Source organism: Vollenhovia emeryi, unplaced genomic scaffold (genome assembly GCF_000949405.1).
Source record: "Vollenhovia emeryi isolate VEMERY1.0 unplaced genomic scaffold, V.emery_V1.0 DF939147.1, whole genome shotgun sequence".
In the NCBI taxonomy this organism is placed as follows: Eukaryota; Metazoa; Arthropoda; class Insecta; order Hymenoptera; family Formicidae; genus Vollenhovia; species Vollenhovia emeryi.
The window spans coordinates 403,760-426,842 of NW_011967219.1; the positions used below are offsets into that span (position 1 = coordinate 403,760).

General features: G+C 47.0%; 1 protein-coding gene across 1 annotated transcript in view; it reads left to right on the forward strand.

The window, feature by feature from the left end:
• Window positions 1-14,466: 14,466 nt before the first annotated feature.
• Window positions 14,467-23,083, forward strand: part of LOC105566014 (homeobox protein unc-4-like) — a 36,230-nt gene continuing 27,613 nt past the window's right edge. Inside the window, exon 1 of the mRNA XM_012019685.1 lies at window positions 14,467-15,649. Coding sequence (XP_011875075.1) covers window positions 15,277-15,649 — 373 coding nt within the window. The 5' untranslated portion in view covers window positions 14,467-15,276. The remainder of the gene's footprint in view (window positions 15,650-23,083) is intronic.

The window sequence follows — 23,083 nt, forward strand, 5'->3', positions numbered from 1 at the left end:
CCATTAGAGCGGGCTACGCACACCTTTAATGCAAAGTGCGTTGCGATAGGAAGAAGAGAGAGAGAGAGAGAGAGGATAGAGCGCAAAGCTCGTAGGGTGACCGTATCTCTATGTTAATATGGGAATGTGGACCCAACGGCGGCCCATGGGGGAATTCGATACGCCCCGCGCGACGCATCTGGACGCGGCTTTCCCGCGGCCGACTTAATTACCGGGGTCTAACGAGCTTCCCTTGCGGAAAATTTTCTTCTCCGCGAAAGTAGGAGGGACAAACTGGCGCGGCGCTTACGAAAGCGCGACGATTAGCCGAGGCAATCGAGGTCCAAGTGGACCCGAGAAAGATTTGTACCACGAGTCTCTTTAGTATCGTTGCAACATAAGAGTCTTAGACTCGGGAGATAAAATAAAGAGGGGGGGGGGGGAGGGTGGACGATCTTCGAATGTTGGTAATAGATCAAGCAGACTCGGGAGGAGATAATTAGAACAGCTTGTATGAGTCACGACGGTCTCGCCATTACGCGGAAAAAAGTGTATCTCACAATCAGATTTATCACGTCCGCAATCCGTTTTTCATTAAACTGGACTGTTAGATTTTTGCAAGCAATTTTTTCCTCGAGAGCGTCGAGTGGTTAATGGGGGCAGTGGTTCCCAAATAATTTACTCTGGGAGGAGGGGGGGGAGGAATGTTCCCAAATAATTTAGCCATCTTTCTAGCCCCGACCACATCGAATTGCTGGTACACACGATTACGTACGCCTCGTTTCCGCGTCATGGGAACGGGGGCCTCCGTCGGGTGCATTTCGGTGGGTCGGCCGCTCTAATTCCAATCGCCGTGAAAATGGTTTCAATACGCGGCACGCCGATTGGCTACAGTTAATTAAGCCGACGCGCGCAATCGCGCGACTTTTCTAACATCTCGCTTCGCACCGATATATATGATCCGGGTGTAGAGGGGGCGAGAAGAGAGAGAGAGAGAGAGATAGAGAGAGGGGGGAGAGATGCAAAAAGATCCGATAAATTCGCGATCGCTGTATCGCGGACTGTTTCTTTATTTGCGATCGGGTCACGTTGCAGGCTGTCCCGTGCGCGCACAAACGCCGAACCTAATCGATTCTCGACGTCCGATTGCTCGTCGAAGCCGCAGCTTCATAAATAGAAGCTTAGCGATTTCCTCCTCCATCCGGCGGCGGCGCGCCGCCTCTTTGCTCTTATTGGCAACGATAGAGGCGGGATTCAATAGTTATTCATTAAACTCGAATTCAGTCGGGCAGGATGCCGGGGTCACATCCACGAGCTGACCTTGCGGCATATCTTCAAAGGCCTTATCTCCCGCCGCGCGCTCTCGCTTCGCCGTTTCTTCTGCTCGTTTTCTTCGCCGGCACGGCTGTCGAGGCATCGAGAGGCCAGTCGATACGTCCGCTGGTGAACGATTGGAAATCGACCGTCTTCTATCGCCGACAAACCGCTTCCTGCTTCGGTATTTCTGTCACGGGTCTGCACGCGGTCTCCTCTTGGACGCGAGCTTCCCCGCGAATGTCAACGACCGCGAGCGAATAGAACTGACGATGGACGAGCAAGCGTTTGACGCTCGCGCTAGATGATTCCAGAATCATTAAATACTGCCATCGATGTTATTACGTAGAACTAAGGAGCAGTAGTTAACTGGTTACTTGTTATATCGCGTCTTTCCTTTCACACGATTTTCAGGATGAATTTTAAAAGAACGTTCTCTCCGTGCAGTTGCCGACTTGGATTGGATTGGGATTGGCGATTGACGATTGTCCCCAGCCAATGAGAGTCGATTAAATCGCTGGCTTTGCTCTCATTGGTTAGAAGACAATCGCCTATCGCCAATCCCAAACATTGACGATTGTCCCCAGCCAACGAGAGTCGATTAAATCGCTTTGCTCTCATTGGGTAGAAGACAATCGCCAATCGCCAATCCCAATCACAATCCGTGTCGACAATTGCTAGTCTGATTCGGCCTTAGCACTTTTGTAAAATTGACGAGGTTTAACTTCACCGAGCGAAATAAGGATATTTTTAAAAAGGAAGAAATTTTAAGTTTCGGTCGCCACGTCCGTTCAAGTATCTAAGACCGCGGATGATCGTAAGTATCGTCGATTACGATCTCGCCTGTGATTAACGTATCCTTTGTGAGAAGCAACTCGCAATTCCAGCTTTCCATAAACCTTACTGCTTTACATCGCGAATATCGCTTGGAAAACCATTTTCGCGCGTTAAATTATGCTGAACTTTCAATATAATATCCGTTCACCACTACGACGGAACAGCGCGGTACTCAGGACTGTCTTTGTAACTTCAGGAGCCCGGGTCGTGTAGATAATTTAGAGCCTGTGCTCTATGAATCTCATCTAAGGTCGCATGCGTCATCGTACATGTTGAAAATCATTAAATATTATCATCTAAAATTACGAATTTATAATTAAATTTATAATTTCATGGTTTTGTAATTATAAAAGTGGCAAGTTTTGGAGCTTACAAATAATCGAGTTCAGGGTTACATGGAAATGTATTTATATATTATATTTAAAGTATGGTGAGGAGAAAGGACCAGTGCGAGCCAAACGCAGAAATTGGTGCGAAATTATCCCATGTAGAACTTTTATTCACTTTATCAATCAATCAACAAACGTTTCGACCCATTTTCGGGTCATCCTCGGTGAGACTAAGCTCGAGAAAAGAATAATACTTGCTGTCACACAACCAACAAATAATATATTTAACTCACTCCTCTGCATTTTTATTTATCCGTGGAGAAATTTGCGACCCTACGTGAAAGGAGCTCTTGGAGCAACATAAAAAATATGCGTACACTCACGTTATCGGGTAACGAAACACCTTCGCACTGTTTAGATCGCGCCGATAAGATCTTTATAGTTTGAAGCTTCAAGACATCTCAACTCCCTCCGCCTACTATAAGACGCCACTGGCCGTTCCCATCATCGATTCTGTCACCCCCCCCCTGACCGGAAGATTGCGCCCCTTTCCCCCGGCCTACGCCAATGTCCGATGATGAAGTTATCCAGCGATAATGGCTCCATTACATCGCGGCGTGCTGCGGCACATCGTCTCTCCGTCCCCTATCGGGCCCCAAAGAGTCCCCCTCGCGCAGGTGGAGCGGGAGGGAGGTGGAGGAGGGGAGAAGGAGGAGGAGGAACGGGCACCGTCGCACCGTATACTTACTATGGCGATTGTTTATGTTGGCTGATGGCCACTTATGCTGCACACACATCGCATTACGAAGTCGTTGTCGGGGCCTCACGGCCCGTTACTTAGCCCGTGGCCTGGGCATCGTAGGGTAATGGCGAACGCGTTACGGATAAAATGTATACTTAGCCTCACAGCTCGATGGCACCGATGCCTCGATGCCTCGGCAATATCGAGATTACGCCATTCTCTCTGCCCTCCCCCTTGCCCTGCCTCTTCGTTTCGGTTGGGTACTTCCTCGTTTCTTGTTCGTTGTCGTCGTCATCGCGAATTTCGATTGCCATTTTCGAAGAACGAGGGAATATTTCGCGATACGTCCGTCGTTGCTAACCAAAACCCGTTGCGGCGTTGCATTTTTATGTTCTCTATCATGTTACGGTAATTTGATTATAAAACTTATAGAGATCGATGGGCGATTCAAATCACGCGGGTAAGCTAAAAAGTACCGTTTCTATATAAAGCATTCTACTTTTTGATATTTACGGTATAATATTAATGAGAAATTATCAGTTCTTTTAAATATTATAAAATAAAATTATCGACATTTTAAATATCGTAAAATGATAAAAAGGAGAAATTTACGCGGATATTTGGATTCGCACCACATTATACGGATTACGCGGAGACAAAAAATGGCGGTCGGTCGAATATACAAACACGGCTATCGTCTAGATTCGCACCGGGCGTATCCGTCGTATATCGGATCGCGCTTAGCATAATTCGACGTTTCGTAAGTGGCGGGACAGGTGCGCGCACCCCACGGGAGGGGCGGGGGAGGAAAGGAGGCAGATGACGTCAGCGCGTGGCATCTTCTCCGCGATGAGGGATGAGGGATGAGGGTAGGCGGAGGAGAGCCGCGCGAAAAGTCGGAGATAGCCTCGAACGATGCCCCGATCCGGGCAACGCTCTTGCAGATTGACCACCTCCGATGTTAATGGGGCCCTGATTACAAAGCACGCTCCAAGTCGGCCCTGCCCCCTGTTTATATCAATATCTCGGCGTTGCTCACGCACGGCGCACGCACTCACACACGCGCGAGCACGTGCATTCTCTCGCTGTCTCTTATCTCTTTACGGCTACCCTTTATTAAAATACCGAGCGTATAGATCGTATGCGGAATCGCTGGCTCGTTCAGAAATAAACTGCGAATTAATTGCTCGCGATACTGTACGACGACCCGGCTCGCTTCAATCGATCTGTAATTCGCGTCAGAATATAATTAAAATTCCACTTATTATTTTGCGCGTTGTGTGTGACGAAAAGCGTTTGAAGAATCAGAATATACGGCCACACGAAACATGCATATTTAAATATATAATATATACGTTGCGTGAAATAGACTTCTGTCCTGGTTTTGATAAAATTATAAGTTGTCTGAGAATTTTTTAAAATTATTATAAGATTTTTCTTTCCACTTTGCGACAATATAGTAAAATATTCAACACAATAATAATTTACTTCAATTTTTACTACTAATACAAGGTTGTAAAGGTATTTCCGGTGAGCTCGACGATTCGATTTTACAGATAACATAATGTGATTGCAATGTATCCCATTTAGATAACAGGTAAATTTTATTAGACAAGTATTCGCAATTTCCTTAGGTTTTCTATACGGCGAGTCGAGGCAGCTCGGTCAGATCGATTCGAGGTCGCGTTTCGAAAGAATTTTCGTATTATCCGAATCGAGACGGACGAGATCGTGACGTGAAAATCTTCCTCGGGCGTAATCGAGCTGGGATTTCTCGCTTGCGTGCTCTAAGCAAAAGTATCAGCGAGACTGTAGGTGTGTGCCACGAAATACAATCCAATCCGCGGCAGATTCCGGGCGGGCTAAATCCTCCGGATCTGATCCGGACCGGCGGCGTTTCCAGCGCGGAAACCGCCCCTCCGGCGCTCGCCTCTTTCTTCGGTCTCCGCTCGTTTGGGGCGGAAAACGCAGCGTCAGCGCGCCGATGGTGCCATTCGCGCGGACCAAATAAAATGTATCGGGCATTTTATTCGCCGGCCGTCGTGTGTAGGTTGGTCAAGCCGTCGATTTCCCCGATCCCGTGGGTTCCGAGGGAGGCTCTGCACGATGCGGATTTCGATTTCGTTTCTGCGCATTCAATACTCATCCTCTTCCGCGCTCGTGGCGCACGTACAAATAGTAGGGTGCCAAATATCGTCCCTTTTCTTATAAATGCTGAACATATGGAATTCTGATATAAGGGTGGGTAGTAAATAAAACAACGACACGAAATTGGGGAAGGGGGGGTTGTCATTTTTATTTTGCGTGGTCACAACGAAGCACAATGAGGTGTTCGTTCTCGAGGAGACACGATGGATACGAGTATGGCGAAAAGAACAATTTTCTTTGAAAGGAAATGACGTTATAAAAGAAAGCTTCCCGGAGGATTATTCGCACTGCTGCATTTTTACTGTCGTAATATCTTGGCGAGATACGTAAGCCTAATATTACATTTGTCGTACGACAAATTTTTTAAGCGCGTAGATTGGCTACAAGCTAGAACATTTCTAGATCCTCGAGAACTTTCCTATTCTGCAGTCAATTGACACGCCTGACAAATTTGTCGTGCGGCAAATTTTTCGAGCGTGTCGATTGGCTGCTGCATAAATAATTTCTAGATACTCGAAAATTTTACTATCCTCAGCCGATCAACACACTTAAAAAATTTGTCGTACGACAAATGTAATACCAGCCTAACTTGGGCTTGAGAATGACCGTGGGTGACAAAGAGGACGCTCAGGATTCGGCCGATCTCGCACGGCCCTTACGGTCGTTTTGAAACGCGGCCCGGACAAAACCTTCCCGGCCTCGGCGCGACGGAACGTATAATAAGAGTGTGATTAGCATTATTTACGGCCGGTTAACTATTAACCCATAAATCAACTGACGACTGTATTATCCAGCGCCCCGCGTGTTCGTGCACGTCCGACCAGCTTCGACTCGAGGAAAACGGTACGGCACCGAGGTGCCGGGCCCGTAGATCGACCGCTCGATAAAGACGATTCGAGAACTCGAAGGAGGTGAGAGAGAGAGACACTCCCGCGGAGTCGGCGAGAGGGCCGACCATCCGCCTAGTGATTTAAGGGAATTCGCTTGGACCGCTTCCGCACCGAGCTCTCTATATTTTGCTCGACTTTTAAGAGGCATAGAAGTCGGCCCTCGAGATATAATATCGGTTCGTTGAACGGTTTTTTTAATTCCAAGTCTGGAAATGTGCTCCTTTCACTCATCATACTTTTCATATTTTTTTAAATCAAAAAGCTTTTCCTTTTTTAACTTTTAACTTCAATTTTTCACTCGCCATATTCTCGCGAGAAAGTCACTCTTTGTCGTCTTCCTAATTTTGCTTTATACTTGAGTGTAAACTTAATGAAACTCGACTGATGTTTTGTGTCAAGCTTGAAATTAAATAAAAGACGTGATATTAATTCGTATTTGTGATAGGTATATTTTCGAACAGGTAGATCGTTTATAACCCGAAAGCTTCGGCTGTCGTACGTTTGTAAAGCAGAAACTCTCAACTCGAAGTCAACTCAGATAAAAGAAAAGTGAATTTAGTATTGGAGAGATCTTGCATACATGCCCTCTTGATAATATTATCAGTTGAAGGCATTTATATTTCCTTCCGATATTGATACCGATACTTCGGCCCGATATAACAAGTCTGGCAGGAAGTGCTCGTAAAGCGGGGCGATGCCGATGGAGAGCGGAGAAACACGGAACGGAGATGCGAAGATGGCCGCGCGGCTCCTCTCCCGTCTCGCGCGCAGCTTCCTTCTCTTTGTTTCGCCGATAGAGAATGAAGATGCGGGTCACGCGTCGGCGGTTAGTTCTGATTAGCGACAGAGCGAATGACGTACCGCTGCCAGGTTCTCGTGCCGCGAATACTCAAGCAGCGAATACTTATATATATGCCGCTCCGCCAGGAACACGGAGAGCCAGCGCCGCGCCGGTTTATGGGAATTTATTTAGCGCGCCAGTCTCTTGACTAAATAAATTCCGAGGAGAAACCGTGCAATTCGAAGATCCTTGGGTCGTGAGAATTTGACGAAGGATTTAATTAACATAACAGACTTAATTAATCGAAAGAAAGTATATCTATCCTTCGCGCATTTCCCAATTATGTGAAACATTGTTTATATCCTTTTAACGAACGACCCTATTTCAAATTGCGGTTCCTTCTTTATTCGTATTGCGTTTGGAAATCACGAGGATAAAATTATACGAGGATTAATTTAGGGAGAGCGAGGTCCAGGTTCAAACCCTGAGGTAATATTTTTCGCAATAAATTTTAAAATTAAAATTAGACACTTAACACCCTTGACTCTTATTCTTGACTCCTTATTTCTTTATTCCTTCGACTGTGATTTCACATCAGAGGCTTATGAATTTATTAACTGTTTATTAAATGTCTGGTCCATGTCAAATATCAAATTTCTTTGAATACAACAAAATTTATTAAATCCAGAAAAATCGTTTTCTCCGTGTAGTAATAGAATAGTACAATTGGACATCGAGATAGAAGAGAAGTTTATTATCTTAATATTTTCAAAATTTATAGCTTGTTACATAAATGACGCAAAAATCAATCGCGGGGTAAAAGCCTCTCGATATCGTTTAATTCATCCACCCCAGTCTCTTTTTGCCGCGCGGCGGAAGAAACTCGACGGCCGCAATCGCGAGAGGCGATAAAGCCTCGCGGACGTCACTCGATATAGCGCGGGGTCGCGTCGGGGAGGCGCGTTGCATTGAGAAATTTCAATTCGTAAGGTCGATAGTGCTGGGCTTGATCCATTGATCCCAGAAATATCATCGAGGTGACGCAACCGTTGAATGAGCGAAGACTCGGCCGGATGTCGATAACAATTTCAATTTGTCGACGTCGAAGCCGACATTTGCTCGGTATCGCAGGTTTGACATTTACTCGCCGGAGAAGGATAATACGATGTAGCGAAACAGCTTTATTCCATTTGACGAGAACACAAGCGCGTTGTTGCATTAAAACCTTACGCAGTCAAAACACTTTGAAGCCTAAGTCAAACAAAAATTGATTTCGCAAACCATTCAGCTCTTGAGGTGAATATGAAATTGCAATAAATGTACAGTGATCGACCGACAGAATGGACGCAACTATAGTACAACTATAGTAGGTCCACTCCATCATATTTGTTTCGTTTTGCGTCGATTCCTTCTGCGCATCCGACATTGTTTTGGGTAGACCAACGAGAGAAACGTTGTATGTGTGGTAGTACAGGTTTGATACACTATCACACATACAACTATAGTAACGTATGATGCTTATGAAATTTTTTGAAATTTCAGAGTAAATTTTAAGAAAAATTCTTTCCGTTAAAGATACTTTTTGACCATACGACCCGAAGCGAATTAATGCACCGCGCTATAACACAGTGGAAACGATTTCTTTGGATTTAATAAATTTTTACTGACCGTATCTGGCAATTAAAATTCTTATTGCGAAAAATATTACCCCATTTCGCAATAAGAATTTTAATTGCCAGATACGGTCAGTAAAAATCACTGAATTTGTTAATTACTGCTGGCGACCGTTAAGATTAATCTTACTAGTTAATCAATTTTGTTGTATCCAAACAAATTTTATATTTGAAATGGTCTAAGCAAATCATTAGTCTGAATTTAAAATAATATATCTTTTCGTCTGAAATATTTGTTTGAAACAAAAGGTATATTCTCTTTGATATCAATTATATTATTGTTTTATTCAAACATTATCGTTTGATAGACAATATGTGAAAAAACGTACAATTTTACTCAAATAATTATTTTATTTCACTAAAACAATTCCTTATTACGTTTAAACAAGTAACCTTTTTAAATCAAACAATGTTTTAAAAATTTATCTGTGGCATACAATGTTTACTTCACTAAAATAAACATATAATGTCTATTTCAATGAAATAAACATTATATGCCACAAATAAGTTTTCTAAGCCTTTTTTCTCAGTGTACGTTCCAAAATCTCCTTCTCCGAGGAATATTTTACTCGATCGACCCATTCCTAAACCATTTCGAGCGTTTCCGGTCGACTTCTCGAGTAAAATTTTCCTGAGGCAAAATGTTTCGGAACGTAAACCTGAACCTAATTGCGCGTTTCTAAACGCATTTGAAAAAAACGTGTTGCAACCATTCCATCCATCGCCGTGCATTTCCCGTGGAGAGTCGCGTTCTCTAAAATTGCAAGACTAGTTGATCGATTAATTAGGCCGACGATATAACAGATCTAACGGGTCTTCCGACAGACCGCCCTCCGGAATAACATATCGTACGCGCGATCCGCCGGGGCGAGCGCGAATGATAAAAGCGGAGCAACGCCTGGGCGTCGCTGCCGGGAAAAGGGCGATCGACAAGACCGATTCGAAAGTGCTTTGCGAGCCGCGGCGTGCTGGCCCGGCTAATTAAGTGCGCCGTAAGTTAATTGAGATGCTGCGCGTAGGAGTAAAGCCGAAGATACGAGGGCAACGTTAAACTGTGTAAACATCGAGCTAATTACTTCGAGACTTTATCGCGCAACTCCGCTCCGCCGGAGCTCGGCGAGCGGGCAAGTGTGCGCGTGCGAAAAGCGGGAAAAGTGACGGAGGGTGGGCGCCCTCGGGTGCGAGGAGGAGAAGAGAGGCTGGGGAGGATGTCTCGCGCCCTCGGCGGGAGGGTAGGGGGAAGGGCCGACGTTTATCGACGGAAACCAAACGGGATTAGACGGAGATGAAGCTGACGTGCACTGTTTACAACGTTGTCGGCGATGGATTCTAAAGTGGCGAGCGGTAAAACGGCATCTTGAAGAAAAACGGGATGAAATTAAATGAGTTGTTTATTACGTTTTCTTCCCGATGGCTCGGCAAAATAGTGTTTACTTTTATTGTACAAATTTACTCCGTCAGATATTTTTTCTCGCTCGCATTTCGACTTTCGGTCCTATCAACAATCAGGCTGGCTGATCCCCGCGACTGACAATCCCTAAATTCCCATTTAATCTGGTCGCGTCGGCGATACCTCGCTCGCTCCTCTTTTTATCGTTAACTGGAAATGCGCGTTGATTACGCGCGTTTTTACGCGCGCGTATTTTTCGGCATATTTTGTGTGACGTACGTTTTTCCGGCACGTCGACGATTGTTCGCTGCGAAGCCACCACTCCTCCCGCAGCGGAGAGTTAAATAATGCAAACAAGCGTGGGCGCGCGGGGGGGGGAGGAGGAGGAGGAGGGAGGAAGAAGAAGAAGAAGACGGAGTTTCGGAGTGCCATCGGCGTAGCGGCGGTAACTGCTACTCCGCGGAAGGTGAGGAGACCCAGTTAATTACTAAAGCGTTTTAATCGCCGGCAAAGTTCCGTCTGGGCCGGAAAGGGCTTCGAGGATGCGGCGGCTGTGTAAATTAGGAACTCGCCGCTTTCCTCTTCGCTCGTCCTTCCCGCGCCCGCATTATGTACGCCTGTGGGTCTCCCGAGACGGGCGTCAGCCTAATTTCCGGCAAAAGGTGACTTTTACGTAATAGCGCGTCGCCTTGAAATTAACTTTTCAGAATTACGTGCACTCCGGAAAATTATTCGCGCTTTACTAATTGCTAAGACTTTAGAATCAAGTATTCTGACTGTGCGATACGTTTTTAATATGAAGAAGGAACTCGCGGTTAATCACATGTCGAGGACGAAACAAAAATTACGATTCTACTGTTATTTCTATCGTTATTCGCACGAAAGTCAAGTTGAATTTCGTGAGATCTCAACGTTTGTGTAGGTAGATATGTATAAATAAAAGAGGTATAAGTTTATATACAAGGGAAATTTTATACATTGGCACTCGTAAAGGTAAATGATGTCCCAATCGATTTACAACGAGTGAATAGCATTTGCAACATCCACGAAGGTTACAGGCACATCTCTCGTTGCGTCTTGCTCCGGTTCAATTGTCGTTATTTCTGTTCGGGAAGGCTTTCATTTAACTCGATTATTAAATGCCCCTCTTTCTCACTTTTCCTCCAACCCCTCCTCCCCTCTCTGCGGTTCCTGGCGCATATTTAGGGGTCGCTGGTTACAGGTTGCCCCGGCAACCACATCGAGAAACCCTCTGTCGTTGCCAAGGCAACCTTCTCCTTCGTCTTCTCACCCTCTCCTCTCTCACCCGGAGAGATTCAATTCGAGAGAGCGAGAACGAGCCCGAAGGAAGGAAGAAAGGGTGCTGGTTTCTGTGGAGCAAGAAGGGGGAAGGAGTTCGGAGCAGGGAGGAGGGAAAAAAAGATGGTGCGCTTTCTGGTGATTATATTTGATGGCGCGAGCGAGGACGTGCCAAATGAGGATTTGACCTTGATTAAAGACGAACGAACTCTCCCTCTCTCTCTCTCTCTCCTTTCCCCTCTCCCTTTCTCTCTCTCCCTTTCTCTCTCTCTCTCTCTCACAGCGACGATAAAATAATACGGGGGTGTCGTGATGGCGATTCGCGTTGCGAAGCAGAAAAAGAATTTGCCAAAAGATCCAATTTGTGTGGCAGCGATAATCGCCAGAATCGCGAAAATAAAATTATACTGTACGTACGCCGAGGTAAATACGAAGTTAAAATATTTGTGGGCAAAACATCACTTTTTAAAATATACTCATTCAAATAAAACTACGCGAATACAAAATGTTACAAAGAGTTGAGAAAATTTGTCAGCCTTTCTAAGATATTCTAGCTGTTGAGAACGTAAGTTCAAGACGGAGCGTGGTGGCTCGCGTTCATCAATTCCAGCTCACGCCGCGGGACTTAATGGCGCGGATTCTCGCGCGGCTTTGGTATTCGTGGTTGAACTGGGCGAAGAACTTATTCATAAGATTATTCGCCATTTTCGTCATGGCGCCTCCGCCCTCCTGAATGTGTCGTTATTTAAGTTTTATATTAAAGCACGGTCGCGTGCGCGCGCGCACACGCGCGCACACGCGGATCCTCCGGGTGGATTTGATGTATGACCCGCGCGTGTTCTGCTTCCTTCACCGAGATGCACCTAAACGTGAGATATCGTGCTCGATCAATTTTTCACGGCTCCACTTCACCCCTTTCACGCCCTTCCCCTCCTTTTTCCTCACCAACATGATCAACCTTCGCGGTTTCTCATTGTCAATCGATGGGTAATTTAATTATTCGCGCACTGATAAGTCAATTCGGAAAACGCTAATTGCATTCTTAGACCAAAATTTGTGCATTTCGAGAGTAACGCGAATATTACGTAAATTCTTTCAATCATTACGTTGATGCTACTTTACATTTTCTAGTTACGGTTCATTTTCTATTTATAATTCCGGGGAATGTCGACAATGCGAAAGAATCTAGCGAAATTATTTCGGATCCTCGTTATGCAGACGATTCCTCGGGGAAGAAGAATCGAGATTTATTACTGCGAAAAGAAAGGCGCGAAGTCTCATCTCGGGCGATTTAGTTTTCTCTCGCTGGAGTAAAAATTAAATAAAACTGCCGGACAGTTTCATAACGCGAATGTAGATTCTTTGACGAATACATTTTGAACAATGTCTGCAAAATACGTGGCTACAAAAGACTTGCCGTAAATTATTTGATCGATTAGTAATAAGTTGCTGAAATTAGAAGAACGCTGAAATTTCATTTGGACGTAAAACAATGAGCGTTGAAGTATTGTCCTTTATTAGTGTTACTCTGGCAACAATATCCAGAGATGATAGATGAGCGCTCGCTCTCTCCTGGTTCTCGTCGACGAACGAAGGGTGGGAGGGGGAGGGGCGGGGGGGAGGGGGCGAATCGCGTGCTAAATAACTTCGCTAACAAGCTGCCGCCGTCACTGTGCAAAAAAAGATTACGTAAGCGGTAATGGCCGCCGGCTCCTCCTAAATTCGAGAACGAAGTGTTCCGGTCGAGCGCGCAATCCGAGAAAGGGGGCAGAACGGGCGAGCAAGCGCGCGCGCGGCCCGGCCGGGGTGGGGGTTAATTTTAATTTCCCAATTTTTCCCACACCGACCCGGCGCAGGTAATTTCCTCCCCAGCAGAGAATAGATGTAATTACTTAACGCCTCCGAGCTCCTTTTATTAAAAGAGGATCGCGCCCTCGGGGGTTGGAGGGGCGGAAGGAGCTCGCGGAGTGGGGGCTGCCGCGGGAGTGGTGGTGCGTGATCACGGGGGTGTCTCTTCCTCGCAAGCTCGTCCGTCCACTCGAGACCCGAGGAGGGTTTCCTATTTCATTAATTTTATCAATAAGATATTCCATATGGAATATCATCCGTAATATCAGAGACCGAGCGTCTCGAGATCCTTTTTAATTCGGGAATTTCTTGAAAGAGCGGGTGTAATTTAATAGTAATTAAGAAACTGCGCGGAGAGAGAGAGATGTCTCTTGGCATAGATTAAATTACACCTTCAAGTTTCTGCCGCGCAATATTTTTCACGTTAAATCATCCGTCGTGCGTCTTATACTAATACACCGAGGGCGATCTTTAAATTACGAGCATAAAACTTAAATTATATCGTGTCTGCGAGAGCCGAAGAGTTAAATTTCCCCCCTCGGAAACTTTCATTTGAAAGAAGAAAATGGACAAAGGCGGAACAAGCAGCGTTGAGCAATAAACAACCGCACAATTCACTGATATATATTTGGCCTGTCCATTACGACGAATCCAACTCGGTTCGAATCCGAGTGCCTCGGCCGATGAGATCGGCAAGGGTATCTCGCAGCGGCTGTGGGAAGGGAGGAGCCATCTTGCGGCCTGTTTCAGGGCAGCCACCAATTGATTCGCCCCCACCAGGCACCGCAAGCAGGCGTCGATTCAATTCCAGGACGAAAAAAGCGTCCGGTGGGCGGCGCCGTCCATATAATTCTCGCGCCCGCATTGGCCCGCCGCTCCGTGTAACCCACGAGCCCGCCGCGGGCTCGGCCAATCGGGCGCCTCTGGGCGGGTCCTAAAACCAGTTTCAGTTTCGCGGGCAGAGGGGAGTCGTTGACTCGAGTCTCTGGGCAGATAGTATTGTGCCGTTGGCTCATGCCGTAGTGGTCTTAACACCAGCAGGTCCTTGCTACCAAGGAAATCACGGAGACCCGCCTGTCACGCGCACCTATTCGAGAGCCGCGAGGACCCGGAAGTTCCCCCCGGTGGCGTGTCGTGGCCGAGAAAGTGTCGCGAGTCCATGTAATTCGGTGATTCGATCCCAGCGTGCACAGAATTTTGGAGTACACCGAGAAGAATCGCTCCCGTGAAACGTGAGGAACCGCCAGTGACGTCACAGATCAAAGACTCTACCGATGGACTTTCGGAAAGACGTTGTTCTCGTGGAAGCTCGTCGGTCCGCGGTCGTAGCAAGTGAAGGACTGTTTATAAGTACACATGGTGAAACTGACAGCTGGCATTGTCAACCGTCGACATATGATCGCTATGTTATAGCCTAATTTGTGATACTGGTTGCATTTAGTTGGAAAAATCGTTTAAAAGCTGCGAGAAGGTCGTTGAGTTAGCCGACGGCTGGTGGAGTTGTACCATTCGCCTATTCAACAGGCAACTTTGCACGTGAAAAATTTACAAAATATGTGAAACTTTGTTGGTTACACTGTTTGGACTACAGAAGTGATCTTGAAAGCGTCCAGAGTATGCAAAGTATCGACATTAGGAAGCAATAAAAGTCTCGAGCCACTGGACCTCAGTAATGGATCTCAGTAACCCGAAGAACTTAGAATGGAAGATACAAAAACCTATTTGAGACGGCGAGATCATAGTTTTCGCAAGCATCTTAATGATCGTCACAAACGAGTGACTCGTAGGCAATGATAAATCCACGGGCCGTGTCAGCGATCATGCTTCGAAGGGCCTGAAATGGAAGACGTGAACACGCGTTGACTGGGAAACATCTAACGGCGTCAGATACCTCTCGCATCCTCGACAGACACATGATTCCAGTGTACCAGTGATCAAGTGACCCTTCCTCTCCTGGCGATCGGGCTTCGCTGACCCCGGGGATTGATGCGAGCGGACTGATCGCTCTCCAAGGGGGAGACGAACGCCGGCGAGTTGGTACCGAAGATGGTCCTGGAGCCTGGAGGCGGCCTGTCCTTTCCGTTGGCCCCCGGCAGCGGCTCCAGCGCCTCCGGCGGATCCTTGCTGGCCCCGACCAGGTTGTTCCAAAGGACGACGCCTGTGTTTCCATTCCACTTGGCAGGATGGCCGCCGCATCATCCGGTTCTCGGCCAGGTGCAGAGCCAGGTCCAGCAGAGCATGCAGGCTCAGCATCAGGCCGCTGCCGCGGCGGTCAGATTCCTCAGCCATCACCATCCGCATCATCCGCATCCGACGTTGAGCAATCACTCCCTGGTACCGGCGATCACTGGGCATCATCCTAGTGTACATCATCTGCATCATGCCGCTGATCATGGAGAGGAAGAGGACGAAAAGAAAGGTGAGTAGAGATCTGACGGTTGCACCGAGTTAAAAGGCTCGAGTCTGATATTGAATTTAACATGATCCAGCTTCTTCCTGCAAGAGTACACTCGAATTGCAATTGCTTTACAAAATTCGTCTTTTCTACAGACAACACGAACGTCTAAAAGATGTTCCAACTGTCGGCAAAGATCCTTTAAGGGTCTTTTAACCGAGGGCTCATTCCATTTTTAAAAAGGACGAATATAATATTCTCTGTAAGATACTTTGCTCTCGGAAAGTTTGCGTTAATAGATCCATAGTTGCGATATTAATAAATTACGCTTCTTGGAATTAGTAGTCTAGTTTGGGGTATTTCTCCACGATCGCTCGTTGAAGCACGTTGATGGCGGTGGCGTTTCCGAAATAGCTTTTGAAAAACGGTCTTCGGGGAGTGGCGTAACGCGGTCAATCATAAGATCGTTCCTGACGAGCCCCTGGGATCGCTTACGACGTTAGTCCCTATCCCCTTTTCCCGCCCTTCCTGGCGACCGCCCGTCTGAAATCGTGTTTCGTGCGCGAGAACGTCCGCGTTGCCGAGGGTGGAAATCTGTTTTTTACGTGATCCCATTCACGTCCCTAACACTTGTTTATGCTTCGAAGGGAGCGCCACTTAATTCGCCCACCTTTGGCTTTCGATTGTTTCCGCCGCTGCGAATTTATCGCGCGCTACCGCGAATTTGCGTGAACGCTGTCGGTCCCTCGATGAACAAAAGTTCAAATTGGTATAACATAAGGTGGCACGTAATTAAAATAGCACTCGTGCCTAAGGCTGGTATTGCATTTGTCGTACGATAAATGTTTTACATCTGTTGACTGGCTGCAGGATAGTAAAATTCTAGAGTGTCCAGAAATTTTCTAACTTGTAGCCAATCAGCATTCTTGAAAAATTTGTCGCACCGCAAACGTATTAGCCTAACGTGCTCCCTTGTACAAAGTTACCCAATATCTGTTAATGTCACGTGTAAAATGTACAGTGAAAAAAAAAAAGGTTATTAGCTTAGTACAGAAATATGAATATATGTCAGTTGCACGTTATTAAAATAAAAAGCTGTTAAGGAGTTAAATGAAATACAATTCTGCGGAATACTTGGTTCGAAAGAACGATTAATGGCGAGAGATTCTAAGGTGAGCTCTCAGCTAGCGTGGGTGTTTTTACAAAAATTTCATTTCATTATCAAGATATTATTCGATTACACTTTTTCAAGAGTTGCGATAAATGATTCAGCGTGAATTCCTTTTAAGTGTCGAACAAGCCTTAAATTTGTAGAAAGATTTATGGCTACGGAAACACTTAAACCCCGCGATATTTTTATGTCCTCGTGCAATTTTCCGGCGAATATAAGTTACGTCTCCATTCGTTTGGACGAGAAAAATCCTGCTTATTATCAGACCGTCCGTTCTTCTTCGGTAATTTCATAGTTCTTCTCCAACGGCATGCAGCGTCGGATAACACACTCGGCGGTTTCGCCGGTTCCGCAAAAGTATGCGGCGGTTAGATTCGTTATAATTGCATAATGATTTCTACGTCGAGGAGAGGCATTTCGTTCATGAACGTCAGCCGTGCACGCGAGCGTGTATCAGATCGACCCGCCGGTTATTTCGGGATTTATGAAAGCTCCCATCCTCTCGGCCATGATAAATAGTTTTATTGGCAGCGGCTGGAACGCGTGTAATTGCGAGTCTGCTCTGATCGAACGTCGTCCATCGAACGTCCTTTATGGCGTCACGTTGTGGCATGAGCCAAGTTTATTTGCGCGTTTAATGTCCCCACCTTTACGTCGAACTGAATTAGATTCGCCTAGCGATCCCGCGATCGCACGTACGTTTTCTCTGTCGTGGAAATGATCGTTCACGCTGAAAGAATACGGGGGGATCGCGCCACCCCATTCGCTTGCAAATGAGATATCAAAATAATTCAGAAATTTAATTTAATTAATTTCTTATCAAGATATATTACGCCGTATAAAAATTGCGATAAACGACTGTGCAACGTGAAACGTTTCTACAGCATATATCGAACAGGTTTCGTATTTATAGAAAGATTTATGGCTAGAAATATTTAATATTGGGATATTCTCGTACGACTTTGTGACGAATATAATTTATGCCTTCTCTCGTTTGGATGAAGACAATCTTATTTATCGTGTTGACTGGTCGTTCAACAAAATCTTCAGGCATGAAATATGTTGGGCCGTTCACTGGAAGTTATAAACAATTGAGGAAGGATACCTCAGGATAAATATACTTTTTAAGGAATCATCTGTCTTTTAAGGAATCAAGTCTAAGGCCTGGTCTACAATGAGCTGTTAATCAATAGTCAGAAGTCGGAACTGTGTGAATCCTTTTTCTTTCTGGGTGCAAGAAAGTGGACCGACACATAGTTCTGATTTCTGACTAACAACTCATTGTAGACCGGGCCTAAGAAGTTCCGGTTAGTGTGCGTGCAAAAATGAATTTCTGAAACGCCACTTTTGAGAAGTCCAGGTCCTTCTTCTTTCCGGCCTTGGAATAAATTCGCGTTTTCGAAGCGGGAAATTGGGTCGAGCGTTCAAATCGCCGAGCGGAATCGCATCGTTCGCCTTGCTCCACTTCGCGTCCCTCGCGATCGGGCGCTTGGGCATTTAACTACGTCGATTCCTAATGAAATGTGCGCGATTTTATCCCGACCGATGTCGTCGAGAGATAGGCCGCTCGCGCAAAGGATCGTGAATCTCCCTCGCTTCCTCTCCGTCCCCCTAGTAGCTTCGCGAAATTCTCGTTTGCATAATTAGCCCGGCGGAGGACTCGCGTGCGTACGTGTCTATACGCACGGGCGTTAGACTTTTTCGACGTTAGCGCGATCGTTAGGCCTGGAGCGCCTTAGCGTCACCGCGGAATTGCGTCCCGTCGGCGCGCTCGCAGCGGCTCACAAAGCCGCCACATGCCGCGCGATCCCGTCGTCGTGAATTAAGATTCAGACGTGGAGAGCTAGATCGGCCGGATTAAAACGTGTCGCTTTACGCGTTAGCCTCGCAAAAGCTATATCGCCACCGACGGCCGGGCTGGTGTTCAGGGCCTGTGTCCACGATGCTGGAACTTGGTCCAAGTTGTAGTCCCGAGAAATGTGTAGCCAATCGACTTGCGGCTTTTATGGAATAGCCGAGATTGCCTACACATTTCTCGAAACTGCAAGAACTTGGACCAAGTTCCAGCGTCGTGGACACGGGCCCTCGGCGGCGTGCGAAGCGAGGAGTCCTCTCGTTGTTTCGCAGATTCCGCGTGACGCTCGACGTCGGGTGGTTTCGATTTTCCCCATCGCCCTAGCAAATTGGTTCCTCTCTTTGCAAAAACACCGAAGCGGGAGTTCCGTCTCGCGTAGAGAGCGATGGTGCAAGCCGACAATCGCGCAGCTGGAGGGGAGAACGAGCGGCAACGGGCACCAATTAAACATTATTCTCAATTAATCACCCGACGCGATCCGGAATTAAAGTATATCCCGTAAATTGCGCGCAACTGTCTAGGTATCGCTTTATCTGCCTCTATTTCCATTTGTTTTCCTTTGATTTTTGCTAATCAATTGATTTATGTAATTTTCCGATAAAGCTTATCACGCCTTACGCATAAACGCCGCTCATTTCTCATCCCGCGTTTATCTGCACGTTCGCGGATTTCCAGCCTATACGGAACTCGCCGATTAATCTAGGCTCACGCCCGCTCGTTCTTATTTTCATTGTATCTCAACCTGTTCGAGTCTCCAAGTTAACGCGATCCGAATCAACGACAGGCGGAGAGCGCGCACGAGCGTTGAACCTTGTGGCTTTTCAATGCCTGCTTAATGATCTTTCAGAGAGCCGTATTTGCGCGGAGAACAATGACTTTCACACGTGATATTTGAGAGATATGAATTTGCGGAGATATTTTTATTCTATCCCTGGCTGCTCGCTTATCGAGCTGTGTATCTGCATCTACGGCAATCGCACGTAGATCACTCCGCGAGACGTGGCTCATAGTAGACAGACGCACCTTACGAGCGGCGCTGAACGAAGGCAAAAACGGGGTTATACATAAACATTCGTCATATTGGTAATTTCGCGATTGTGATCTCTCTCGGGGCGTCAAGTATTTATGAATCATAACTTACGCTACATCAGTGATATTAGGTCTGGAATTATTGCATTTTAATTGCCGCTTTAAGCGTCGCGTACGTCGTGCGCGCCGGCACATCGTATAACAGGTGTTCGAATTGCGTTTCCCGCCTGCAAAATGGCGCTTCGTTGAAACAAAGCTTTTTGCAGACCGGTATCTTATGAATGGGAGGCGAAATTAAATCAACGGGAGTGCCTCGGTATGGTGGTTAGGCGTCGTCATTCTCAAATTAATCGTTTTCACTCAATAACGCGTGTAATGTGTGACTATCGGCGCGCATCACGCGCCCAACGATGCCCATTAGGTCATTTCGTGCCCTTAAATTGAACGATCAAACTGATTCTTGTCGAGGCTATTCCTACCGGAAAAAGAATTGCCCGAAGAGACGGCAGACCCGCTGCGCTTTCTCGCCCACTCGAGAATTGTAAGCTACCCTCGTGATTATAGCCGACGAAATAATAACAGTGTCCATCGTCGAAAGAAACGCAATACACTCTCGCAGGGCAGGGATGCAGGTGAGACCGAACGAGCCGGGCTTCTTTAGTAAGCGGTCGCGTTATCGTAGCATCCTGTCATTATTTTACGATTAGACCGAAGGGGGGAGGCATTAGGGCAGTTGACAAAAAAGGCGACCGTCCTTCATAGAAAGAGGGCGAGAGGAGCGGGAAAAAAGAAGGGGCGGAAAAGACGGAAAGAAAGTTTGCGAGGCTCGCAAAACTGATTCGCGTACACGAGAGAATCCGGAGGGAAGATTCAAGGCGTAGAGCAGAACATTGGAAGTGGAAACCGTATATCCGCCGTTCCCCCCGAGCGTTGAAAGCAACGCTACGTGTTATTCTTTGCATATGGCAGTTCTAATTAGACACTGGCCCGTCCCGTTAGGCATTTCACAATGGATTGAAAATGGGTTAAGATATAAGGTCGACACGTCCCTGTAATTCGCCTTACGTATCTGGTATACAATTTCCGCCCCGACATCCTGCGCTACGCAGAGAAAGTTTAAGCGGCCGAAGGACAGGGAAGTTTAAAAGGTAGCACTTTGGCGCACAAAACCACCTGGATTTATCGCGGTTCCTCCCTCTACCTCTCCCTCTCTGCCTTTGAAAAAAAAAAATAGTGAAATTAAACCGCGGGAAGTTGACTCGGGAGCGTGCGATGCGAATGTTAACGTTGAGCCTCCATAAACGGCGTCGATCACAATGCCGCTAGGTTATTTGTTGTAATAACGAGACGAGTCCTCGGCCACTCGGACGTGTTCGCGTGTATAAGCATAATAATGAAGAACATTAATCGCACGGTTAACATTGCAATCACTGTCGAAACGATAGGCATCCGTATTTGAATAGCGACGCCTAATTATGAAAAATGGCACACATTTTATCGCTTTCTCACGCCCGTGTAAATTACAACCTCGAAATGATTCCGGCGTCGCGCCACCGTGACAACGACGTGTAATTTTATGTCGCGGATACCGACGCGCGATTATAAAAATTGTTACCTATCGGAAATACGTCGGAAATCGTTAACACTCGGTGGGTAGTGTACGCGCCGTAGCGTCGACTATCGTCGCGGTAACGACGCGATTTCATCCGAAGCACCGCGACACGCGATTGCAAAAATTGATGACTGGGTATAACAGAATAGTTGTCGCGGGATATCGTCTTCGCAGCGCACGCTGCCGGACTACAATCCGCCCATTACGTTGAATATTCGTCATTGTCATTATTGTCTCGCGCAACACTGACGCGTCGTTACAACGACGTCCGGTTGTAATAATAAATTTAATCAATACGCAAAATCGCGCGCGCTCGCGCGTCCGCGTCATCGATTCACGTCGCGTGTTTGTTAATGCGATAATTCCAAGTAGCGGGTTATGCGCTTTTTGCGCTCGAAATTACCGCCGCTAGGATGAGCGCAAATTGCGAGTAATATGGAAGATCCCGGCCGGCACGTAATGACAAACGTGCGTCATTAGCGAGGCCGCTTATTAGCCAGCTTCGCTTGAAATGGTATCCGAAAGATCATTCGCCACGATCAAGACCATTTAAATGCGTGCGTAATTTTACTTCCATTGCGCGGAGAAGTTGCTGTCTAATCGGATTTATAAACGCAGCCGGGATTTTCGTAAGAGTCTCGATTAAAGGTTTCTGCCCTGCGAGAAGAATCAGCGTTGCGAGGAAACTCTCTTGCACAAGAGAAATTTTCTTTCAGAAACCTCCACGTACTAGAGCCTCGTGTCCACGATCCAAGATCCTCTGTCCAAGTTCTAGTTTTGAGAAATGTGCAGCCAATCAACTTGCATCTTTCACGAAAAAGCTACGCATGTCTCGGAACTGGAACTTGGACGCAGTTCTTGGATCGTGGACGCGAGGCTCTAGTACGTGGGGGTTTCTGAAAAAATTTCCCCGTCCAAGTTCTAGTTTCGCGAAACGTGTAGCCAATCGACTTGCATCTTTCACGAAAAAGTTGATTGGCTACGCATTTCTCGGAACTAGAACTCGGACACAGTTCTTAGATCGTGGACACGAGGCTTCAACGAAGGTGTCGCTGCGCGTGAAGAAGTGCCCGGACCCCGGGGAACGCGGATTGCACTCGCGAGGATTCCACTTGGATTCACGAAGCCCCGGATTCGAAGCTCGCGCGGGATGAAGGAAAGCTCGCGCGCGCGCGCCCGCGGGATCGCCGCACGGCCTCGCGGAGAAAACAGGCAGGCAAAACGCGCGCGCGGGTAATAACTTAATTTAAACTAAACTACAGTTTAATAATTCTCCCGGCCGGCTCGGCCGTGGAAGATGCGCCGGCAACCGGCAATTTCAGAGCCGCCGTTAACTGCCGGTCGTTAGTCCCTTTTCAAAACTCCTCTCTTTCTTCCTCCCCCCCCGTCCCCCTGCGCTTCCCTCCCCCCCCCCCGTGCCGCCGTGCCTTCCCTCCCGCGTCTCCCCCGCGCCCTCGCCCTCGCCCCCCTCGCTACGCCGCAACCCTCGGCGCGGCCCGAGCTACCAACGTTCGGTCACGAGCTAATTTTCGAGCGTGGCTTGCGTGTCGTGAATATCGCCACGGGCCCTCAGAAATACTCGCGCGGCGCGGCGCGACCGACAAATTGAATCGTCCTCGTCCTTTCTGCCGCTGGGCACCGCTCGCCGAAATACCGGATCCTGCGCGCGATCCACCACTCCTCGCCAATAGATTTCACGAAGGTACGAAGTGATAATGCTCGCTACTAATGCTCGCCGATAATGGCTACCAATTCTTGCCGATAATTCTTGAGCGCGAATGTTTTTAATTT